The 25,181-nt window shown below is 36.6% G+C and overlaps 1 protein-coding gene across 22 annotated transcripts in view; it reads right to left on the bottom strand.

Annotated features, from left to right (window-relative positions):
• mycbp2 (MYC binding protein 2, E3 ubiquitin protein ligase) overlaps window positions 1-25,181 on the bottom strand; it is a 139,791-nt gene that overhangs the window by 83,185 nt on the left and 31,425 nt on the right. For 20 of the 22 annotated variants that reach the window (XM_031897067.1, XM_031897074.1, XM_031897078.1 and 17 more), the window contains 20 exons: window positions 22,549-22,656; window positions 17,865-17,984; window positions 16,024-16,105; window positions 15,531-15,648; window positions 14,213-14,417; window positions 13,465-13,618; window positions 12,968-13,140; window positions 12,449-12,574; window positions 12,231-12,358; window positions 12,029-12,120; window positions 9,327-9,461; window positions 8,402-8,485; window positions 8,201-8,297; window positions 7,350-7,542; window positions 6,597-6,871; window positions 5,725-5,946; window positions 4,107-4,298; window positions 1,666-1,872; window positions 1,251-1,382; window positions 482-660 (listed from right to left, as the gene is read on the bottom strand). In XM_031897067.1, the coding sequence (XP_031752927.1) occupies window positions 482-660; window positions 1,251-1,382; window positions 1,666-1,872; window positions 4,107-4,298; window positions 5,725-5,946; window positions 6,597-6,871; window positions 7,350-7,542; window positions 8,201-8,297; window positions 8,402-8,485; window positions 9,327-9,461; window positions 12,029-12,120; window positions 12,231-12,358; window positions 12,449-12,574; window positions 12,968-13,140; window positions 13,465-13,618; window positions 14,213-14,417; window positions 15,531-15,648; window positions 16,024-16,105; window positions 17,865-17,984; window positions 22,549-22,656 (3,022 nt within the window). The remainder of the gene's footprint in view (window positions 1-481; window positions 661-1,250; window positions 1,383-1,665; window positions 1,873-4,106; window positions 4,299-5,724; window positions 5,947-6,596; window positions 6,872-7,349; window positions 7,543-8,200; window positions 8,298-8,401; window positions 8,486-9,326; window positions 9,462-12,028; window positions 12,121-12,230; window positions 12,359-12,448; window positions 12,575-12,967; window positions 13,141-13,464; window positions 13,619-14,212; window positions 14,418-15,530; window positions 15,649-16,023; window positions 16,106-17,864; window positions 17,985-22,548; window positions 22,657-25,181) is intronic. The other 2 variants (XM_031897075.1, XM_031897077.1) reach the window with 1 other exon arrangement.

The raw sequence follows: 25,181 nt of genomic DNA, 5'->3' as shown, positions 1-25,181 counted from the left end.
GGTGTGCAAAAAGCAATTTGTTGTCCTAGATATTCTTTGAACTGTGACTGAATGGCTGGTAATGTTCAGCAGCAATTTGCAGTGACATCTCTACGAAATTAACACTCCTGCAATAGTACAGTGATCTACAGTGATGTTGTTGTTTGAAGAGCCCTTGCCAAATGTTATGTCTTTTTGTTGGGCTTCACAAAAAAATTAGGTCATGTAACACCTATAAATCACTGTATTTTAAACTCAATCTAAGAGGATTTCAACATCTTAATTCCTATTGCAGGAGTCCACAACCTTTTTAACCCTTGAGCCACATTCAAATGTCAAAAAATGTTTGGAGAGCAACACAAGCAGGTATAGAGTTCCTGGGGGGTGCCAAATATGGGCTGTGATTGGTAATTGGTAGTCCCTGTGTAACTTGGCAGCCTTTATTTACTTACATTTAACAGACACATAATCAACGTAATAGTTTTCCATTTATTACACTAACCTGTAGTATAATACTTGTGGAATTTGTCCACGGGTTTGATTTGTGCCATTACTGCTTAAACTGCAGGAGCTAAACGTGAATGTTACATTATCAGAACACTGGACTGTGGTCATTCCTCCATCCCCATTAGCTGTGCGGCTCCCATAATTACGCAGACGCACTGCATATTTCATATTCTCCTGCAAACAAGATGAACACAATCAAAACCATATGCCACATGCTTCATTTGCTACATTCATTACCCACTAGGAGAATAGTCATTTGATGTACAGCATATAAAGTACTTGCACTAGCTCATGAATTAGGAGACCATTTTTTTTTTTAAACTATGACAATATAAATGTGAAACAAAAGTGACATCTAGGGGCACATTTACTAATCCACGAATCCGAATCACGAATGGGAAAAAATCGTATTGGAAACGAAAATTTCCTAAGATCGCAAATATCACGAAAATGCTTACGAAAAAATCGTATTAGTCACGATAATATCGTATTGGCGATCCGAAAGTCACGAAATTTTCGTACCAAACAATTGTAACCAGCGGTAAAACCTTTCCGATTTTTTCGTGCAAACATCCGAAAAAGTCGTGTGGTGTACGAAAGAGTCGTGCGCCGTACGAAAAAGTCGGCGAAAATACGCTCGGAACGTTCGCATGAACGCTTGAGCGTTCGTGCTTTTGTAAATGTGCCCCTTAGTGTTAGAGCAGTAAAATGTTTGGAGAATTTGTCATTTGTATATAACACACCAGGTTCAAGAATTGTATTACCTTTAAAGGCACAGCTTTGTCAAGTCTGATTTCAGCAATATCACTGGGTGAGTCATCAGTAGTGTAGGTCCCTTTCATCAGCTCTAAAGATGTCCATCTGTGCGAATGAGCTGCATCACCAGAGTGGTCACTCTGAAAACAAAAACAAAAAACATGACAATATTCCTTGACCACCAATTATAGGTTTCTAAATATTTCACACATGAAAAAGTAATTTCAGGCACTTTGTCACCCTTAGGGAGTGTAAGTTTCCATGGGATACAAAGCTGAGTTGCATCAGCAAGACCTTCATCATGGCCATCAAGAGACTGATTTTATTAAAATGTATTTCTAATTGTCTACAGTTAATTTTCCCGCAAAATATTTTAAAAGACAACTAGAGGAATACTACTATATTATTTACATACATACTTACATCATCAACCAAAACTTCAAGCTCATATTCATGGATTCCTCCTCCTCCATAGACACAAAATCCAACCACAACCAGCCCAGGTTTGTCCACAGAAAAGCAGATTGCATCTGGAGAGCCATTTCCAGTATTCCAGCTCCTACCCTGGCTTGTTTTTGTGAAGCGATTAGGGCTGGACTTGACCGAATGCAAAGAATTTAACCCATCAACCTAAACATACAAAACATATTGCAGTTAGACGTACACAGATACATTTTAATGTGTTTCTGCTGTCACTTGAATACTTCTGTGTTTCTAATAAGATGATAAGTTACAACTAATAGTGATAAAACTGCCCTCAGAACATCTGGAAATCATGTTTAATGCACCAAAATGCAGAGTACCTTATAAGAGCTGCATTTTTAGGTATTTTTGCCCTGCAAAGCAGTTTAGGATTATATTGTGGCTTTGTAAAATGTAGCTGTTTAACAGAGGTTAAGTAAAAGGCAGTGGAATATAGTGCGTGCCAAAGGCTACTACTGGAAGCTACTAATTTTAAACGTCAGTTGCTTTTCTAAACTTTTGGAAAGATACCCTAAACCCCAATCCTTTCTTCAATATATTGAGCAAAATGGCATTGCCTTTTGCTCCTGCCCTGCCTGAAGAACAATGGAGGTTGAATAAAATGTATATAAATATTAAATTTCCCTGTCCTGCTTGCCCAATGCAAGCCTTATTTACTGAACTTTTTTTGATCTCAAAATATACAATGGCTATAAAAAGCATTCAAGGGCATTCTCCCACTTGGACCTTGTCAGATTCTGGACCAGGATCTATAATGCCATTTCCATAATTTATTACATATTAGTATGAAACAAGATCCAATGACTACCCTTTTAAATGGAAAATGTACAGGTTTTATGAAATCTGTGAAATAGTATGCCTGGAAGGAAGTTTAGTAGCGCACAGAGTTTTCAAGGCTTTCAAAAAAATGTTTTATATGAACAAACTTAAGGTGGTCTATCATTTATAAATGCAATACAATCGCCGAAAAAGACTTGCAAGGCTTTTTCGGCGATTTCGGGAAATCGCGCCACCGCGTGTGCCATCCCGCCGGTGACTTACATGTTCGCCGGTGGGATGGCAGGTCATGGCAACTCGGGGAGATTAGTTGCCCGCGAACAGGGAGTTTTGTCGCGGGCGACTAATCTCCCCGTGTGTCAGAGCCCTCAAAGTGCAAAAAATTGCCCTGCATTGTTCCTGAAAAGAGATTGCCACTACAGAGAATTGCTGGGACTTGCTAAAGGCAACAGTACCTAAACAACACTCAGTGGCTTCAAAAAATGCTGTGGTTTTATAAGTGTTGTAAATTATTTGTTGTGAATGCCAGCGGCTCTGCAAACAAACAACTACACTGGCGAGACAAGTAAGTGCTCACATGACTAGTTAAGAGCTAATTAAAGCAGACGGGGCCACAATGGAAAACCTAGTTGACTATGTAAACTTGCATCCAGATAGAGATATCTAGGTCTATTTCTTTCTAATGAATATATATATATATATAAAATTTTCTATCAAAGACCCAGGTGACTAGAAGGAATCATTTATGTCAGACAGCAATATACATTATGCCACAAAAATAAGTCCTTGTGAGGAAGATCTGTTTAGGATTGTTAAATACCATACATTCTGAGCCTTAATATTGCACCCTGAGCAAGTTTCAGCTCTATTGTATACAATTAGTTTAAATGGATGTTATATCAATAACTACACTCTGATCAAACTTTTTGCGATTTTGAGTAAATTTGCAGCAGCTGGAATTTTGCAAAACTGGTACTCATAAAGTATGCCAACTTTGGATGAGCAGTTTTCTAGATTATCAGTCATATGGTTGTGCATTAATGTCTACCACAGCTTTTTATTCAACTAGAAGTACTGTTACTTAGTTAACTGTTGAGACCCAGGATCATTTTCTGGTATCAAAAATCTTTGATTGCTTAAATCTCATGTGTTCTTCATGCAGAATACCACCAAATTATTAAGCAACACCAATGAAACTATAGTCAAAGTCAAATATTAGGCACCCCCAGTGATAATAGTAGCCTTCCTAATACCCTGGGCCATTATGCCTGTCAGCAGAAAACTGCACTGGCTTGGTGTACTCCTGTATAGTTGTGCATTGTGTTTTCACTGCTTCTTCCTTTCTCGTGTTGGGTGCACTTGCAAAGCAGAGTGGAAAGCTGAACTTAAAGCAAAAAGCCAGCTTTTTAATTCTACTGTGCATATGCTGGCCTGGGGCCATTAAAGAAGAAAGCAGACTTATTTGTAACATGGCGCTCATACAAAAAGTAAACCAGCCAATGCAGTTTTCAGCAAATACAAGCAGAGCATCAGGAAAGCTATTATAATCCTTTACATACTAAACAAAGATGAATGTTATAGTTCGATTACCCTACTGTGAATACCTCAGATCCAAGAGCAGAAGCTGTAAGCTCACTGACAATGCTAGCAAGCAGACCACATGTGTTGGACACCAGATGTGAAGAGAAAAGTTCATTTTCTCGCCTTAAGCTGTTCCTTACAGGCAAAACAACAATGACCAACATCTTTTCCAGAACCTCACGAAAGCTGGTGATCCCAGAGACATTCTCTTCAGTCTGTTCAAAAAGAAAGAAAGGGTGCCCTCCATTTGCAAATACACTATAGTTATAAAAATACACTATAGTATAGAGCTAGAATGATATTCATGCATACAAAACAAGAAAGTATAGTTTATATAAAAACACAGTGTTAGTCAAGGAGAAAAGGCACAGGTTACATAACAGATAAGCTTTGTAAAATACAATGGTGTTTTACAGAGCTTATCTGCTATGTGACCAGTGTCATTTAGTCCTATTTAATGTAAATATCTACCCTCATGTCTACAAAGCAACTTTGTTTTTATAAACTGTAGTAGTGTTTCTGAAGCAAACACACTAGTTTTAGTGCAACAGTATATTATATTTTAATTACCATTATACACTCTATTTTTAGGTGTTACTGTTCCTTTAAAGCCACAAAAAATGCACTCCCAAGGCTTGGTTCCACACTAGTGACTATTTACGGTTAGGCAAAAAAAAAAAAAAAAAAAAAAAACATCTCTGATAACACTTAAATAAAAATAATAATATGAATGCAGTTAGATATTGCACAGTGATAGTAAGAAGGTATTCAGCGTAAGAAGAGTAACATATTAAAGGAGAACATAAGGCATGAATACAATTTAACAGCCCTGCCTTGACCCAAAACCTGCTGGTCGGGATGTTCAGGTCGACCAATTGTCCCCAGAGAATGGTCATGGGTTTGCCATATTATTCTCCACCTGGACACTCCCAGCCCCACTACTGATATGGTGGTGCTGGTTTATAGCCTTGCTCTCCAGCTGCTTGATGGTGTCAGAGATTTGTGAAGCAAACATGTTTACTACACAATTTAATATAAAACACAAAAGATCTGAGTAAAGCAATTATACATTTTTTTTTTTTAAAAGCTAATAAGCACTGTCAGTGTATCTTTGACTAAGGGGCCATAATTTAAAAGGCAGGAAGCATTAAGATGGCCATACAGGAGCAGATTCCATAGTGTGAAACAAAAGATTTAAGGTCAATCCAATAAAATCCTCTACTTATTGTTACATCGATGGGTGTAAATGGATGTAAAATTGACAATTGTTCTGACCACATCATCCCAACAGCTGATCAGACATCGTTGACAAGTCTGTCAGTGGATGAGATGAACAGATCATCATTGTTAAACAAACATTCATTGTGTAAGGCTTTATTTTGAAGGGATGGGTTAAATGTGAAAATAAACATACTAACAGAGAGCCATTAGTTAATATGTATGATCTTGCAGCCAACATGACAAAGATACATCAAAATCTCTTTAAATATCATTAGTTATTGATGAATTAATTGTTTGCTAAAATGCTTGGTTAGTTAATGGTTTGCATGGTGGTGACAAAATATGCCCATGTATGGCCAGCTTTAGGTACAATATTAGTAAGAGGGGCAAATATCCTTAAAAAAATATTGAAGTACAAACCTGGCTGAGTTTCTCCATGGCTGACACAAGCAGAGGAAACCGGTGAGCCAAAGCAGTGTCATTTTCAGTACTAACTTGTTTCACCATAGAGCGTAAAAGTACCTCACCATCATAAGCAATTGGAAAGATGGAGGTGAGCTTCACTGAAGTATTGCAAAGAGCTGACATAACTGCTGCCAACAGACGACTGCTGGATGGTTTGAAATTTGCTTCTTGAATATCCTTAAATTAAATAATATCAAGAGTTAAAAACTGTGCAAACTGGGCTATATGTTATTGAAAATAGAAACAGGAAAAGAAACATTTTCATTTTAAATATGTAGGGAGGATAGTGGAAAAAAACAGTGCAAAGGCAAAGAACAAAAAGAAATGCACTTTTACTATTTACTTTAGTACATTCCAGTAAGGTTGACTGGAGTTTTTAAGGTCACTACTTATTTGTTAGGTCAATCTAACTGGGATGGGTACCGTCACTGTGATTTATTGTACCACTCATAAAAGAATCACACAAGTATAGTTTAAAAGTAAAGTTATTGGTATTGGGTGGCCTCAACTTAAAGGTTAATTTAATTTAGATGGGTGAATATAATGTAAAGTCAAGTTAGCCCTTTCCAGCTTATATCCTGAGAATACTGGATAGTTGATGCTCCAATCTATACCTTTTCTATACCTAACCCCTTGATTCCTCATTAAGTTTCTTGGTATATTTAGCAACAACTTGTCTTTATAACACTTAAGTGTAGGATGAAATTACAATAACACCACTATATTCATATTAAAATCTCAGCATTTTTAATGTGATATCCAGGCATGAATGTTTAATTCCACTGCAAGAAAATTCAAGAAAGTTAATGTTGTAGGTAGGGAATTACCTGATCCAAACAATTTAACAAATCACAAAGACATGCCCACTGAAGGGCAGGAGTGGGATAAAAAGAATGAAAGCAGGCAGTAAACGTATTATGGCACTCCTGGAGAACAGCTTCTAACAGGCTCATGGGCTGGCTGAGATATCCTTCGGGGTCATTGTCCAGCTTTGTCATGCAATTATCCACACCTTCAGAAAGGATTTTCCTCAGCAATGTCCTGGTTTTACCAATGCATTCAGCTAATTTGCTAGTTTCTTCTACAACTGCTTTTGTGGTAGCTAAAAATCAAATTACAAAATAAAATATATTTAATAAAGTTGCACTGGAAATCGTTCCCCCAAATATATGTAACGATATGATTTGAAAATTTAAGGAAACAGAAAACTAAAAAATCATTAGATTAAATAAATGATGACAAGTTTACAGTTTGTGTATGCATTTAAAGTGTTTATTTAACTCTCTTGTTAAGTATCACTGGGCTGGGGGCCCTTTTGTAAGAAATTTTTTCATAAGTCATATGAGTCATAAGCCTCATGAGTCATAAGGCTAAGGGTACTTGGCGAAATAAGAAAATGGATCTTTTATGGTAAGACTCAAAATGAAATAGAACTCAATCTATCCTTTGGAAAAACAACTTTCAGTACAGGGATCTGCTTCAGTAGTTCTGTTAACTGATACATTTTGAGAAAAAAAAAATCTCATTTTCCAATGACAGCATCTATAAGATATTCTAGATCTACCAAAAGCTTGAAATACCTGAAACTGGGTAGATTTCACAGATGTAGACTTTCAACAACCTCAAACAGCAGGTCCCTACAAAGCGTAACCGTTCCAAATCCAGCAATGTTGCAGTGTACTGGAAACCTTTAAGACTTCGAAGTTCTTCCACTCCAAGAACTAAAGTGGTCCAGCTCCAGTGTAGAATGCTTAACAGGGATTCAAAACAGTCCTGACATTCAAAACAGACATATATATTAAAGTAATGCTAACGTAGCAAAAATAAATAAATAAATAAGCTGATTTCACAGTGTTAGTATAAATTAACATTAAACATGACATGCAGTTAATGAAGGCAGTTACTACTGTATTGATTTATATAATTTGTTATTTCACCCAGTAAGCAGCACCTAATCAACTAAACAAGGATATTGGCAGTGAGGTGTAAAAAATGTGTAAAATCAGGTTAAGAATTAAAGCAGCTGTAGAATTAGGTAATATTTTTACATAAACCACTTTATCAGTGAGCATGTGAACTATTTTGGAACGGTTCTAAAAAAAAAAAGGTTGGCAGCCTGTTAAACCTCCAGAATCTACAAGGAAATCCACCCAAACACAATTTTTTGTATTTTGCATACTAAAAGAAAATGTCTAGTGATAAAGACAAAGCAGGTTCCCAACTGATAGATTCAGCACCACAATATAGAAGATTTTTAGTTTTTGATCATTATCAGCCATCAGAGATAATTATTTTAACCTGAACAGAAGTAAAGCAGGAATTATATATTTAAGTAAAAGCAAGCAAATAAACGTTCTGCTGGCACAATATAGAATATCACAAATATTTCCTTTAAAAAAAAAACCCCAAAAATGTATATATTGATACTTACCACTGACACTGTCCGTGCAAAAGATCTTTTCAGAATGTGCACTGGCTCAGTGGTTTGTGGTTTTCCTTTTGTTGCACTACCATCACTTGTAGGAAGTCTATCAGAAGTAAGCCAAACAGTTAAATAACCTATGTGCAAATATCAGTTTATACTTTGATACCTTCTGCCAATTTATTAAACACAGATGTTAGAGTGCCTTACCTGTATAGTAATTGTGGTATCTGCCCTGCATTGACATCTGTACCATTATTTGATTTCTTAGAACTTTTAAACTGGAAAACAACACTGTCAAGAAAAAACACATAACAATTAATGTAATATGTCTTTTTTTTTTATAAGTGATGAAGTCTGAAAAGATAAAAATGTAAAAATAAAAGGAAAAGGATGACATATCCTCTAAGAAAACTCTTTTGAATCATCAAGTTATGTCAACATTAAAACAACTGTAAAAGACTCAGCAGTGTAAAATATATATCTTATGAATTATCACTATGACCACAGTAAGGCAAAGCACTAACTAGATAATCATAATTAAGCAAACTAAAAGGTGTAAAAGGACACCGTGTAGCACTACAGTGATTGAATACAAAAGAAATGTGGTGCATGCAAGCAGAATGATGTGTGAACCAAAAGGCATTCTGTTATGGGAAAATACTAACAGCTAACTAAGCTCATGCATCCATATTGATGGCAAAACAAAAATGATTTGTAGCAGATATAAAGTATGGCGATCCAAATTACGGAAAGATCCCTTATGAGAAAAACTCTACATGCATTCCAGATCCTATCCCTGTACAAGTTTGGAATTTGGAAAAAAAATCAAATTTTTAATAGTGAATACACTATCCTACTAGTGCAAGGGCAGGCATTGTTATTTAGTTAAGGAATGATACAAAATACTTGTGTACATGTGTTTACTTTCAGCCAAAAGCCAGTATACCTTTCCACCTTCTAGTGCAAATGAAGAAATGTAAAGAAAAACACCCACTGTTGGAAAGGCCAAAGCTGTTAATGGTTAGAGATTTTTTTTCATGCCCCGGAATATAACATATACAGCTTTGTTATATGCAGAATGCATGCCAAATATGGTCATAATTCATCACTATCACTACTCAGTCATAATTACCCATCATCAGTTGTAATTGAGGCTTGGCCATGGGAGCCACAGTCACTGCTTGGACCGGACACTCGAGCCCACGCAACATACCACCAGCCAGCTTGTAAAAGGACAGGTTCATCAAACATCATTGCGTATTTTTCTCTAAAAACAGAAATTGAAGAACATAAAATGTTAAAATTCAGTATTCACAACTGTGTTTTTAGATCCTGTATTTAAAAAATTACACTGCAAGCTTTAATACTTATTCTTGCATGGATGCAGAACCTAATTTTTGACCACTAGGCAGCAGTATGGCTGCCATCTGGCAAAACCCTTAGTAATAACTGGGCCTCCCTCCAGAAACATTGTTTCCTCTAAGCTGTGTGCTCCTGCGCAGAGACTTTGAGGCCAGTACACACAACAAAGATGAATAATTGTGTGTAAAAACACAAAAATTCTGTATTTATTCTGACCTGAGCGCACAGTTTAAAAATGTGCATAGCAAGAAGGAATTAAAGAAACCATTTCACTCAACACAGCCAATTTCCTCCACCCAGTACTGCAGCAGGGTCAGAATGCATCATCTTCTGCTGCTTTATGTCCACTTTTTTCCCAGCATTGAGTGCAGTTGAAGCCAGGTCCGCTTCAGCTTTAAATACACATACTTGTAAGACTGTGGAGTGGTGGACCTGAAGCAGCGTCAACCCCACTGTGCAACTCTGCTTTACAGAAAAAGGCAGATGAAATGGCTGTTTAGCATGTCCTATGTTATGTGGTTCAGGAGTGGGAAGGGAGGTGGAATTTAAGTGTTTTGATCACCAGGGCACTACAGAACACACTCAATTAACATGCCAATGTCCAAATAAGGAAAAATAAACGAGAGGCTGGTTAGAATCCAATACATGAAAATAATATTACTGGCATTAAAAATATTTACACCTCTGCAGCCGTTAAATATTGTGATTTATGTATATAAAACATAACGTTCGTTCATGCTAGCCCGACAGATGTGCAGGTAGGACACAGGGGGGCGCCACGGGGGGGGGGGGTCGTGCACCGCGACCTTCGTTCATGCTCACCCGACAGATGTGCTGATAGGGAGTGCACCAAATGAGGATGTGGTTTGTGTGTGGTTGTCCTGCTGGTGAGTGTCTGTGTGTCAGAGCGTGTTTATTCCGTTTGGTGCTTGAATGCATTTTTCTCTTTGGTCACTAGCTGGAACAGTAATTTTCAGAACTGGCTGCTGGGAACTGATTGTCATGGGGTCTCGGACTTCCAATTTGTTTTTCTATGTATATTTTTTTTTGCATTATCAGAAGGGAAATTAGTAAGTATAGCAAGTTCTGTGAGTTGTTACTGGCAAATAATTAATGGTAACTAAATGTTGCATCTATATACATGGTCCTGTCGCTCAGAACAAGCATAGACATGACACAAACGAGTATTTATTTGAAATGCTACACTGTAGCACGCTATAGCTCTACAACAACTTGCTGCAGCCGCAGAGAATCAGAACAATGTGTGCAAATAATGGAGCAACAATCTGCAGCTACAGTAGCATATGCATTCTGCAGTATTATTACTTCAGCGGGTATGGCATAACATACAGTTATGGAAACATATCCTAACAGGGCAAAACTGTGCAGGACTATCATTACCTACACACTACAAAAATTAAATGAGATATTAACCTGTACAACCTTGCATGTAGTTATCTTATGTTGGATGCGCCTCATCTTCCAGCCCACGCCTTGTGTTTATTAATATGGTAGTCATGTAAGCACTTGTGAGTGTCCTTTTATTAAATAATTTGATTATTGAAACTTAGCAGTAGTGGCTGCATTTCCCACCCTAGGCTTATACTCAAGTCAATAAGTTTTTCCAGTTTTCTTAGGTAAAATTAGGTACCTCGGCTTATATTCGGATCGGCTTATACTCAAGTATATACGGTACATGGTTTTTGTGCCAGTAACATCAGTTAAAACTATTTCTATTGCAAAGGATAAAATATTAATTAAAAAAAAAAAAACTATTTTACAGGCTGTTTTTCCATGTGTGGAAAAACACTTAAAAACGGTCTCCCATCAATGTATTAGCAATTACCTGAAATCACCCTACTTTACATACTGAGGCTTTTTTCATGCATTGAAAAGCCTTACAGATTAAAAAAAAAATTGTGAGTGAAAGGCAATAAGCAAGAACTTAAAAATAAACAAATGTTTAGGGGCTGATTCATCAAAGTACGAGTTCGAATCCCAAAATGGGTAAAATTTGGATTAGATACGATAATTTATGATGATTGCAAATATCACAAAAATGCAAAAAGTATTCGTTGCCGTAATATCGTATTAGTGATCCTAAAGTCACAAAATTTTCGTATCCAAACAATCGTAAACGACGTGAAAACCTTTCTGACTTTGATCCTTCTGTGCATGTTTTTGAAAGCCTCCCACAGGACTCAATGGCACTCTGCAGCTCCAACCTGGCCAAAGGAAAGTCACAATACCGAAGCTTGAATGAATTCGAAACTTTTGTACTCGGCGAGACAAATATGATTTTGTCGCACTAATTGTTGCGCTTTTTGTCACAAAGTACGAAAAAGTCGCAAAAAAATACGCACAGTACCAAAAATACGATTTTTTTGTATTCGGAACTTTGATAAATGAGCCCCTTAGAATGAAACATTAGAAAAAGTACAAGGAGAGTTTGTATGGACACAAATCATTCACCTGGCAGCACAATCATATGCAAGAACATCCGTTTCTGCAAGGAGGTCTCCATCTGTTTCATGATCACCTCCATCAGGGCCCAACTCAAATAACTAATAAAAAAAAAGAAAACTTCATGAAATCTGCCCGTGTATGACCACCTTAACTTAATTCTAAATGACCCAAAAAGGTGTATTACAAAACAAACATGTCAATAAAATACCTTTATCTTTGCTGTGTATTCCCCTCGGCCACCAAACAGTCCAAGCCCTCCAAGTAAAATGTCTGTATCAGCACAAAAACGAATAGCTTCAACAGAATGGGCAGAGTAGCCCCAGCCTCCACCATGACCTAAAATTGAAGAGATTTAAAAGGGTGTATATATAGCAATAAGTTTACAGCATCAAGTGTTGCCTATTTTTTAATTAACTTAATTCTTACTTTCAAATCTGTTTACAACACTGTAATCTTCTTTGGAATACACTTTCATTACAGACTGAGTCTCCTCTTCGATGCTCGAAACTCCCATTTTTAAGTCCTGCATTGCAGCCAGTGTGTCTAGGCAACCTTAAAAAAAATAGAAACAGGCCTATGAATAAAAATTAATTATATTTTTATTTCCGTAAAATAGTTCTAAACATGTGACACGTGGTGGGCTGACAACTATGTTATTAACTATTATTCACCCAAGAAAATTCCAGTTAGGAAATTATACTTTAAAATAAAGTCATGAAGCTGTCATGTCTCCTAATAATATCAGTGATAACTGCAATGCTTTAGGAGCTCAAACTACTTTGAGAGAATAAAAAGTCACAACAACATTCTGGCAAAAACTGACCAAATAGCACAAATAATTATCGTGCAGTATTTCAGAAATACATATACATGTAAAAGTGACATTGCCAGAGAAAATGTGCAGTCATCATTTGGCAGACTGTGCAATATCACCTTTTATCTTACCTAGAATGTGCAAAGCTGCATGGGACCGAGTTGTTACAGCTTTCTGTCCTATAGGCAGTGCAAGTTCTGGACTAAGAATACTGCATCGAAGCTGCATGTCTGGAGCTGAAGGAAGCCTGGAGTCAGCTATCACTGCATTGTAACACCACAGTTCTTTAGTGCTGCCCTGAAATCTAAAACAAGAGAATCAACTGCTACTATAGTACTGTAATCAACAAAAGGGAATAAACTGTATTAACAAACAAGCTAGCCATTATATTTACAAAAAAACACATATACATTGGCTTTAACAATTGGATCATTCAGGGTTTGAAATCAGTAGAAGATTTGTTTAAGGAAAGTCATTCAGGACTGACTTCCACAATTAGCAACAGAGAAAGTGACCATACACGGGCCAGTCTTTAAAGGTATTTGACTGGAGTACAGAGTACTTCCTGTTATAGGAGTTCCAACATAGATGTGGGAAATATTTTAAAAACTATTAAGAGACAATTCACCTCCAAATAACATCATGAATTGGATCCAAACAAACACCAAAACCTTGCAAATCCTCTTGTTCAGAGTCATTAAAGGTTGCACAGTTTCCATCAACTTTGTTAATAAGAAGACATTTAAATGGAGGTGGTTCCGTCATATAGGCTGGGACCAAACCTGCAAAGGAATTAAATTAATTATCTCTTGTCTAAAGATAGACATTATATCAACTTTATTCAAATAGTACAGTGTAGACACATTTAAAGACATTAAAAAAAAATGATATAATGCTGTTTGCAAAATCATAGACTTTAATGGCCTGGCAAAGTCAATTAAACGTGGCCATTGATTTTTTAGTAGACCCTGGTGATTTAAATTACGAAAAGATCTCCTATACAGAAAACCTCAGGTCAAGAGCATATAATGCCAAAAAGTTACATAGCTCTTGACATTTTTTATCCTTCACATCAGTCCCTGCCCCAGTGTAGACAATTTACCTTAAACACAACAAACGCAAGCAACAGGGCGCAATGCCTGTAATGTATTTGAAGTGTAGCAATAATGTACATGATATAAACAGGGAAAAAAGTAATGTTAATGATTAGATAAAATAATGAAACCCAGTACATTGACCAAGTACAGGTATAGGACTTGTTATCCAAAATGTTTAGGACTTGGGTTGTTTTCCAGATAAGGAGTTAAATGAACTCAACAGGATTGTTGTGCCTCTAATAAGTTAGAATCAAGTGCAGGGCACTGTCATGCACTTACCTATGATGTGCCGGCTTGCAAATATTTCAGAAGTAGCAAGTACATGGGAGTTTATTAGAGCTTCATCTATCCTTAAAAAGGTCTGATCTCCACTTGCTCCAACCCAGGTTGCTTTTCGTCCATATTTGGAGCCTATGTTGGGCATGGGTGCTGGCTTAGCATTCCAGTAGGGAACATCCAAAATAGGTCTTCCAAGCTGTCCTTTCTGGAAAAAAAAAAAAAAAAAAAAATGAACTTTCAACAAAGACTTCATCATGTGCTTAACAAATTTTAGTCCTCAATGTAATAGGATATAAACAGGTTAAAAAAAAAAATTGGCAGTTACAAAAGCTAACTTCTACACTTTTCCATAGGGCCAAGAAATTAGGCAGTGTCCATGTCTTGCCAAATACAGAACTGTAGTGTGCAGTAAAGTACAGGTATGGGACCTGTTATCCAGAATGCTTGGGACCTGGGGTTTTCCGGATAAGGGATCTTTCCGTAATTTGGATCTCCATACCTTGAGTCTACTATAAAATCATTTAAACATGAATTAAACCCAACAGGATTGTTTTGCCTCCAATAAGGATTCATTATATCTTAGTTGGGATCAAGTACAAGGTATTGTTTTATTATTACAGAGATAATGGAAACCATTTTTAAAAATGTAAATTATTTGATTAAAATGGAGTCTATGGGAAATGGCCTTTCCGTAATTCGGAGGTTTCTGGATAAGGGGTCCGATACCTGTACTGGCTATTTATTTATATACTCATACTACTTAGTGAGTTTTTCTTCTCTTTCCGAAAAAGAAAAAAAATCTTGCTGGAGTTGGTTGATCCTATGGTAAAATCTAACTGAATCTGAAGATCTAGCGAGCTATTACACCATTGGATTCCCACTTTAAGGGCTAGGCATCATTTTATGAAGTGTCTGAACCTTCAAATAGTCCAAAACATTTTTGCATAGTACAGAATACCTTTACTCTTTTCACACACAGAGAAACTTAGGACCCTTCTACTAACCACAACCACAGTGAAAAAATACCATGCCCCCTTGTCCATCATATGAGAGTCACTTCTGCTCACTGAAAAATTTACTAACTGAATTCACTAAATGAAAAGGTAAAGCACCTGAAAAATATAAAGGTTTTAATATTTTTGTTAATCTGGTCCAATGAAGAAATATTTGCATATTCATATTTAGTGAAAAATGTTTAACTGCATAAAAATGTAAGGGTGTCTTAAACCCGTAAACAAATGTAACACTATCATTCCCTCTTATTATGCAGACACTTGTGGCGTATTATTCATATTTGAAATATCTGCTTTTCACTTACAGAGAAACTTCCAAATGTGAAAACTTGTCCATCCATTAAAAGAACAGCAGTGTGATTGCTGCCAGCTGTGACTTGAGTACTGGGGCCTGGCAGTGCCTGGATCAGAGTCGGACAGCCCCTGAACGAAAAATTAGCAAGTTAGCAGTCAAAATCAATAAAAGTGACGTGAATTTAAAGAGAATTTAAAGAGAAAACAGTAAATTATCACAGTACAGAAACTTTAGCTAATAAGCTGAAATACATTACAGTTCTCCATACAGCTAATTATATTTATTTTTAAATCAAGGAGCATTTCCAGGGGCAACACAAGCAAAACTGTTTCGTTCCTATACCTAAAACAAACATAGTAACAGTTGACAACTAGAGAAAACAATTATCTTGCATTGTCTTGGCATTAACCATGTGTTAAGTTTCACTACTGAAAGCTACTGGAAATTGTAGTAACCACAAGTAAAAGTTTGATTAGATAATACGTATTTTTTTTTCTACTTACCTACAGCTGACATCCCCATGGCCCAGCTGTCCATGTTGCCCATATCCAAATGTATACACATCACCGTTTTCCATTAAAATTACTAAAATTAAAAACATTGGCTTTTCTTTAAATTATATAGTAACAGAAGTAAATAGAAGTAACTTTAATTTTGCAACAATAAGTTTGAAATAATTTGCTTAGAATCATGGCATTACAATAAAATAGGCACTACTTGGGCATTGCAGCTCAAACACTGTAAAAAGAAACATTTTGTAAACAGTGAGCTAGCAGTAACTTGTGTTAAATACTAAACCAACAAATAATTTATATAAGTGACCTATAAAAGAATCTTACAAAACTGACATATACATACATGTGGGTTCTGACAATAACACAAAGAAGCAAGTATGTAAAAAACAAAGCTCTGTCCATGTACTGGATGATCTATTTAGCATCTATTTAGCATTTAGCAACAAGGCTGCCATCAGGAAACATGGGGACAGCCTTCATGTGTGCCACACCCTGACATGCCCATTATGCTAAACCCTACAACCCTAAAATCTACATAAACCTTCACCCACACCCTTAGAAACCTCATCTCCTTCACAAACATTTACATGTCTTGGGGCCCCTTATGTTACAGGGCCCACTGTAACCTCCTGATGGCGACACTGTGTATTTGTGCCTTTGATTTGTGTGTGAGCATCAAATCCTATGGGAGGACTTCAGCACTCAAAATGTTATGGGATTATCCAGTGGCTACTAGAAAAGTATAGTTCTCCTTTAAGAAGAAGAATTTTTTTTTTTATCAGTACATGAAAGCCAAACGTTGGGCTACAGAGACCAGGGCAGAGCAAGAAAAGCAACTTTATTTTAAAAGAAAGAATGCCTACTAGCATTCTTAGTGTGTTCATACTGTGAATGCACAGTACAGTACTAGCATGTGCATACGTCAATGCATACAAATTGAAGTAAATGTTACCTCAAAATCTATTACCTAACAAAACAGTCGCTGACTGACTAAAGCTGGCTATACACACACAACGATATCGTACGAAATGAGCTTTTGCACAATATTCGGTGCATGTATGGTGGATCAAAGAGATGACGGATATTGAAAAAGCCTTGGATATTGGTTGTCTTGTCCACATTAAAGGTGCCCGAGCAAAAGCTGCATTTAGGGCTTGACCATCAGGTAGGGGTAGAATTCCTATTGTTTCTACTTCCATATCTGAAGATTCAGTTCTAAACGTCAATGGATGGTGGGAACGATCTTTCCTGTGACCAATGATACTACTACTTCCATGTCTTTCAAGTTATCCGTTTTCAAATACACTTCATTATGTATACTGCCACTGCTTCTTAAAGTAGAACATTAAACACACATTGGGGGGTTGGGGGAATAAGGTTGGCAATTTTTAGCCCCCCACTGGGACTACAATCACTTATCAGTTACAACATGCCTGAATCTTTAAAAAATGAACCTACCCGGTGTCTTTTGCCATAGAATGCTAACAGGCTAAACAGGGAATGTTTTAAGTTAATATTTCTATTAGTTAAAGGGAACAAGAGAAATTAAATGAACAAATCCTTATAATGAGGAAGTGTTGTTCTTATGATGAATTTTGTTTTAAGATAAAAAAAAAGGGGGCTTGAGGGAGAGTAGCAAAAAAGGGATTTGGGGAAAGCAGCCAATGCTGTTGTTATCATCATGAGAAGATGTTATTAAAGTTCAAACAAAATTACACAGCAAAACCTTTCTATTATTACCTCTAAAGACCAACAATGACATCTACATGACATTTATCTATAACATTTACTTTGAGTCTGCTCAGTTGTTTAAGATTAAAGTTAATTACCCGAGTGGTGAAAGCCACAGCTAACTTGAACAGCCCGCAGTTCACAGTCAAATCGCACAGCTCCAGGAGGGTAAGTTGTGATTTTGCTTGCATCTTTCTCCCCTTGTTCTCTGCCCTCATCTGCAAGCAACATACACAGAAGATTAATATAAGATTAATATAACATGGTTTAGTCACTGGTGGTATTTCCACAGAATGAAAGGTGCTGAGAAAAGACACCATGGAATAATTAAGGACAGAGACACAGTACAAAATGGTATTAAGAATAAACCAGATTTACTAAAAAACAAAAGTTTGTTTAGACCAAATCTACCACACAGTTACCCCAAAGATAATTTTAAAAATGCTACAGTAAAAATATCTCGATAGTTTATGGCTCATGATCAGCAACCTAATAAATCGTCAACATATTTCAAGGAATCCATGTTTTCTCTCTCTGGAACAGAACATAAACATTCAGTTAAACCTAATCTCAATCTAACTGTCCGATTTTCTGCTTAGAGCAATGGACTCTGTGTGAGTTGCACTCAACATTGCAGGTCCAGATGTTTCACAAACAATTTCACAACAGTTAACATGGCTAAATGTGCAATAATGAAAGAGAGGGTTCTAAAAAAAAAAAAAAAAAAAAAAGGATGGAAACAGCCAAACAAGATAAATTAAAACATATTTCGATGAAGCGACATTGGGTTTGTGACAGTGGAGCAACTGGTAACTTTGTATGTCACTGGGCCCACAACAAATTCAATACAGTGCCCAAAAACATTGGTAAGTTGAATTACTCTATTAAGATATCCTGAAATTGAACACTAATTAAGGCCTCACTGCGCTTTACACTCCTGAGCCCCCCTACAACCACAGGTTGCTTTCTCTGTAGTTAAACCCTGGTTTGTGCAGATGGGTCTACAGCACAATGGGGTTGCATTCTTGGCAGGGCAAAAAGTTGGAAGAAAAGGGAAGATCACTGCATAGTGCTTTTAACCCTTTGCTTTGCGCCTCAATTTACTAAAAGCCATCTAAGCATGTACAGCTGCCCACAGTGGAAATGCAAAATTCCATTAGCAATACCATTAGTTTATGTGGGGAAGCATTGATTTTTTTTTTTCCCACTGATGTGGGCTTATTAGCAGTATAAGATCTAAGGCTGGTATTCCTTAAACTGAAGCTGATGTTTTTTTAACCTGCCTGCAAAATTACATCAGGGGTATAGGATGGAATTTCAAGCAGGGGACAATGTATTTATCTTATGGGAAGCACAGCAGACTTTCCCCAACTTAAGCACCTGCACTTTCTGAATAGTGGTTTAAAAACACAAAACAGATGGTATACAGTGTGACTAATCACTAGAAATAATTATTCATCTGATGTAGTAGATTCACAAGTTAATATACCGTATATACTCGAGTATAAGCCGAGGTACCTAATTTTACCTAAGAAAACTGGAAAAACTCTTTGACTTATAAGCCTAGGTTGGGAAATGCAGCCGCATATATTTTGAAACTACAACCAGCACCCAAGAATGCAACCAATTTTATGTGATGCATGGATCCGGTTTACTAGATACAACACAAGCATCCATTGCAAAGAAACAAGGACACGTATATCTGTTTTAGTACAAGGATAAGGACCTGGTTTGCAGCACAGCCTACCAAAGCTCATATCAAATGTAAAAATACAGACAGGAAAAGCCAAGATGAAGGACAAGAGGGTGGCTGAAGGCCAAGAGTGAAGGATGGTATCAGATTTCTGTCAATCTATAGAAGAACTTGGCTGGGCCTGGAACAGTATGGAGAACAGAAAAGCTGCTACCAAAGAGGACAACTTCCTCAGGTTCCCCTGCGGCTCTCTCCAGCTTCCCCCCCGCGACCTCTGTCCGTTTGTCTGTCTGTCCACAGGGGGGGAAATGGGTGCGCACAACAAACTCGTTCCATCTTCGAATCCTTATACTCCAGTATAAGCCGAGGGTTATTTTTTCAGCACATTTTTGGTGCTGAAAAACTTGGCTTATACTCGAGTATATACGGTAACAGCAGTGTACTGGTAAACCTAGCCTACACCATGATCTAATGTAAGAAAATGACTGCTCACATTAGAGGTTAATAGGAATGCACAGAATCCACTATTTTCGGATTTGGGCAAACCCCAAATCCTTCACAAACATTTGTGCAAATACCGAAGGAATCGCTAGAGAGAACTTACGCGTAGCACCTGGTGAAAAATTTTCAACTTCTGTGTTTATGTGATAAAAAAAAAAGGTCACATAATTTTAAGGTTTCGGATTCAGTTTGGCCAGGAGCATGGATTCGGCTAAATCCTAAACCAAATCCTGGATTCAGTGCATCCCTAGGAGGTTAAGCATTTCAGATCTAACCCTCGCAAAATTTATGTTTAGAGTTTGAGTTTGTAAAGATGCAAATATACTGACACTAAACAGATATTTTTTTTTATTATGGTATGGCTAAAGGGAAAACCAGCTACAATCAAATCACTAAATTGGTGGCCAGTTCTATTATTAACATCCTTAATTTATAGAGCCTTAACATATTTCACCTCCACTGGAGCTTATAAATAAGGCCTCTATTACCCACACCCAATTTATTTATTTTTTTTAACATATACAGTGGATATAAAAAGTCTACACAGCCCTGGTAAAATGTCAGGTTCCTGTGCTGTACAAAAATGAGACGAATATAAATAATTTCAGAACTTTTTCCACCTTTAATGTGACCTATAAACTGTACCACTCAACTGAAAAAACAAACTGAAATCGTTTAGGTGGAGGGAAGAAAACCAAAAAAACTAAAATAATAATACACCCTCTAGCTGTATTCAGAACTAAGCAATCACATTCAAAATTATGTTAAATAGGAGTCAGCACACACCTACCATCATTTAAAGTGCCTCTGATTAACCCCAAATAAAGTTCAGCTGCTCTAGTTGGTCTTTCCTGACATTTTTTTAGTTGCATCCAACAGCAAAAGCCATGGTCCACAGAGAGCTTCCAAAGCATCAGAGGGATCTCATTGTTAAAAAATATCAGTCAGGAGAAGGGTACAAAGGAATTTCCAAGGCATTAGATATACCATGGGACACAGTGAAGACAGTGATCATCAAGTGGAGAAAATATGGCACAACAGTGACATTACCAAGAACTGGACCTCCCTCCAAAATTGATGAAAAGACGAGAAGAAAGCTGGTCAGGGAGGCTACCAAGAGGCCTACAGCAACATTAAAGGAGCTGCAGGATTATCTGGCATGTACTGGCTGTGTGGTACATGTGACAACAATCTCCCATATTCTTCATATGTCTGGGCTATGGGGTAGAGTGGCAAGACGAAAGCCTTTTCTTACGAAGAAAAACATCCAAGCCAGGCTACATTTTGCAAAAACACATCTGAAGTCTCCCAAAAGCATGTGGGAAAAGGTGTTATGGTCTGATGAAACTAAGGTTAAACTTTTTGGCCATAATTTAAAAAAATATTTTTGGTGCAAAAACAATACTGCACATCACCAAAAGAACACCATACCCACAGTGAAGCATGGGGGTGGCAGCATCATGCTTTGGGGCTGTTTTTCTTCAGCTGGAACTGGGGCCTTAGTTAAGATAGAGGGAATTATGAACAGTTCCAAATACCAGTCAATATTGGCACAAAAGATTTCAGTTTGTTTTTCAACTGAGTGGTACAGTTTATAGGTCACATTAAAGTTGGAAAAAGTTCTGAAATGATTTATCGTTGTCTCATTTTTGTACAGCACAGGAACCTGACATTTTACCAGGGGCGTGTAGACTTTTTATATCCACTGTTTCTACAGATAAAAAAAAAAATCAGGAAGTAGCCAGGATGCATCTCTCCCCACCACTGCTTTACATTTTAGTTGGTGGGAAAGAAACAAGTCTTAGCCAAGACTTATTATGGGCAACAAAACATACCGTGTTTTTTGCCTTTATATTACATAAGGTCTGCAATGTTCTTTGTAGCATACAGAGGGCAAACAGGCAAAGCTTCTTCAAAACTCAACAGCTTTCCTTATGCACACACACATGCACACCAGCATTATTTGATTGTTACTTTTTTATTATCTTTAAATTGAGGCCATCTAATCATCTTTCACGGTCACTGAAATCACTGCCTGATTTCTAGGGTAAATAGGAGCCTAGCAAACAGATAGGCACTGAAAAACAAGTTAAAGATTAAAAAAAAACCCTAATTCAAATGGTCCCTTAATATCTTTCCATGTCATACTATAGGTTAATTTAGTGCCCCAACAATTTGCTAACAGACTATAGAAACAAAAGATAGTGATGTGCAATATAACTACAGTATCCTGTATTTTCCTAGTACCCAACATGAAAAGGAGGACCCTGACCATTGCGATTCGTTGAATACATATATGATACTTAAAAAGACAGAGAGGCTTAATGTACAAATAGGTTTTAAAGTGGTGTAGAGCTTTAGGACACTTAAGTGACATCCTCATTGCTTACGGCTTGTTCAGTATTGAAAAACATATAAGTACACATGTACTTACTCAAAATTCTTAAAGAGAAAGGAAATCTTAAGAAAAGGGGAAAGGCTGAAATAAAGCTTACACAAATTTTAGCAAATCTCTTTAAAAAGGGTTGAAGAAAGGACAAAAAAGTTTAAGTGTCAGCCCTTTCTCATAGAACAGGAATACTAAATACCTTTTTTCTTGTCCCGCTTATGCTTTAGCTGTGCTGGAAGAGATCTTAGTCTGGCTAGTGCCTGCTCTCGATGTTTCATAAAATTAGGACCAGGAAATACAAAAGGGCCTGGGGAGAGATATTTTGCACATGCATGGAAAAACTCACAAAATGGAAACAGGATTTAATAGAGTGTAACCAAAAAGAAACAATGAGCTAAATCAATACACATCCTTTCCCAAAGCAATATACCTCGGAAGGAAGTCATGTTTTTCCCTATATTTGCCAATTTCATGTAAACCCAATAAAATACGTGCTCAAGGGTGTGCACCAACTAAAGAAACATTGTTTGTTGTGCACCTAGGCATGGGGTGGAGCTGTGGTTATAGACATGTTACCTAACTGTGCCAAGTGGCAAACAGTAACATTATATTTACGCAGAACCTGCTTATTCTTTGGGCCTCAACTGTGTTTCTTATTACAATAAAACTACATATACATGAAATGAAATGGCCTATGATGCAAACAACTTAAGTCAGTTAGTGAGCTTTAGAAACATATCATTGGTGCAAAATGATCTCAAGTGTCATCAAAAGGATTGTAAAAAGCAATTTGTATTTTAGATTAATCTTTAATATCTGTCATATTGTTTTTTTAACTACAGTAGAAACTTATGTTTTAGATATGCTCACGTACAAATGTGTACATATTAAGTAATATAACACAAATAATACATCTGTAATAAAAGGAGTGCAGAGGATAGGGAAGTGAAACAAAATATGTTACTGAACAATTAACATTTAATTCCACATGTCAATTCAGAAAAGGGCAGGGAAAAACAAAAAGTAAACTAAGATGCAAAATAAAAAGAAAAAAGAAAAAGATCAAACAAAACCTTCCAGTAGACAAAAACCATTATGTGATTCATCTGTAACCTTTCTTTTTGGTCTTTCCAAGAGCTGCAGGGGTGGTGTTTTATTCCTATTCTATCCCAAGGACAAATAGAATTTTAAACATAAAAATGCACAATTTGCTGAAACTTAACGAGTTCTGGAGACTTTTTTGAATATATAGTAACTTGTATTAATACATACAGACCCTATTAAAAAATATGAATAAATAAACAAAACAAAAAATGATCTCTGTATTTAGGCATGGATCTATTATCTGGAATGCTTGGGACATAGGGTTTTTTTTCTAACAAGGGGTTTATCTGTAATTTGAGCAACATTCCTTAAAAAAGGTAGATTGTCTTTAAATTAACTTCAAGTATGATTAAGACATTGATAGTTGGGGATAATTTGCAATTGGTCGTCTTTTTAATTAAACCAGTGTTGCTAGAGTTTTCTGAAAATATTTCTAAAATATTTAAATTGAATACAGGAAAAGTTTCAGGAAAGGCTAGATATTTGCATTAATAGAATCCGGAAAAAAATTTCAAGGAATTTCATGTTCACAATTTATCTAATAAAATACAATAAAAGTGAAAATTGGGGTTAGCCGTACTGTGAGAAATTATCACCAGATACTTGCCACCCTTGACATAAATAAATCCTTGATATCAATAAAACCTTGATATAAATAAATCACAGTAGTATGCTATCCAGTGGAATGCTAATGGTGGCTTACGAATACTAAGTACTTAACCAGAGTTGCCAAGTGGTCAATGTTTTAATAATTTAAAGTCAAATTACCAGACAACATTTTTGATGTTCAAATATTCAAATGATAAAGTGCTACAGACAGTTTAAAATATCTAACCCTGTAGCTCAGAGTTATACTGTAGTATTGAAAATATTTCTTCAGCAATACAGATCTGAACAGTGGCACATTTATATTGCTGACAAGGAGGAAAAATGGCCAAGACCAAGGGATTGAGGAGTTATATTAAAGGTGACAAGCTATAAAAATCTAACAAATAATGTTCGAAAGGATATTCTCACAGAAACCACAGACCAATAAAGCCAACATATCTACTTTATGAAAGAACCACCATTTTTTTTACCATTTACAGCACTGCCACAGTACAGTACTGTCCCACAAACATTTCTGGCATTGCACCTGAATTAGAGAGTGTACACTAAATGGACATGTCTTACTTTGTTAAATTAAATAATGTAGGGCACCAAACCAGGCAGTGAGCCATTGATTTTAAAACATTTAAAACTGTTCCCATAGCAGTGGTAAGAGAGCTGAAAAGTACATACCAATAACTATCTAATTTACACTATAGCAACATTTTTCCAAGGATTGCAGATATAAGGGATTCTGTCATGATTTTTATGGTGTAGTTTCCATTACTAAATTACACTGTGTACATTACAAATAATTCATTCTACAATTTAAAATGTTATTCTTGAACAAAAAAAAAATATATATACATTTTTTAACTGTAATATTTGTGTTTAGGCAGCCATCTCTGAGCCCGAGCCACAACCTTTCAAAAAGAGCCAGAACTGCACAATACAACTGCTTTCAGATAAGCTCTTGCTTTTCCTACTCAATGTAACTGGAGTCATTTACTGGGTGAGCCGGACTTGGATTTTTACTGCTGTTATCATATCTACCATTAGTTGGGGCATGGGAGCATTTTTAGCAGTACAGGTGTCAGGAAGCTGCTATCTTGCTACCATCCCATTAATCTGTTGATCGAC

The sequence above is a fragment of the Xenopus tropicalis genome, chromosome 2, assembly GCF_000004195.4.
Source record: "Xenopus tropicalis strain Nigerian chromosome 2, UCB_Xtro_10.0, whole genome shotgun sequence".
Classification (NCBI taxonomy): Eukaryota; Metazoa; Chordata; class Amphibia; order Anura; family Pipidae; genus Xenopus; species Xenopus tropicalis.
The sequence above is the reverse complement of the archived record's forward strand: the minus strand, read 5'-3'. Positions and strand labels throughout refer to the sequence as shown.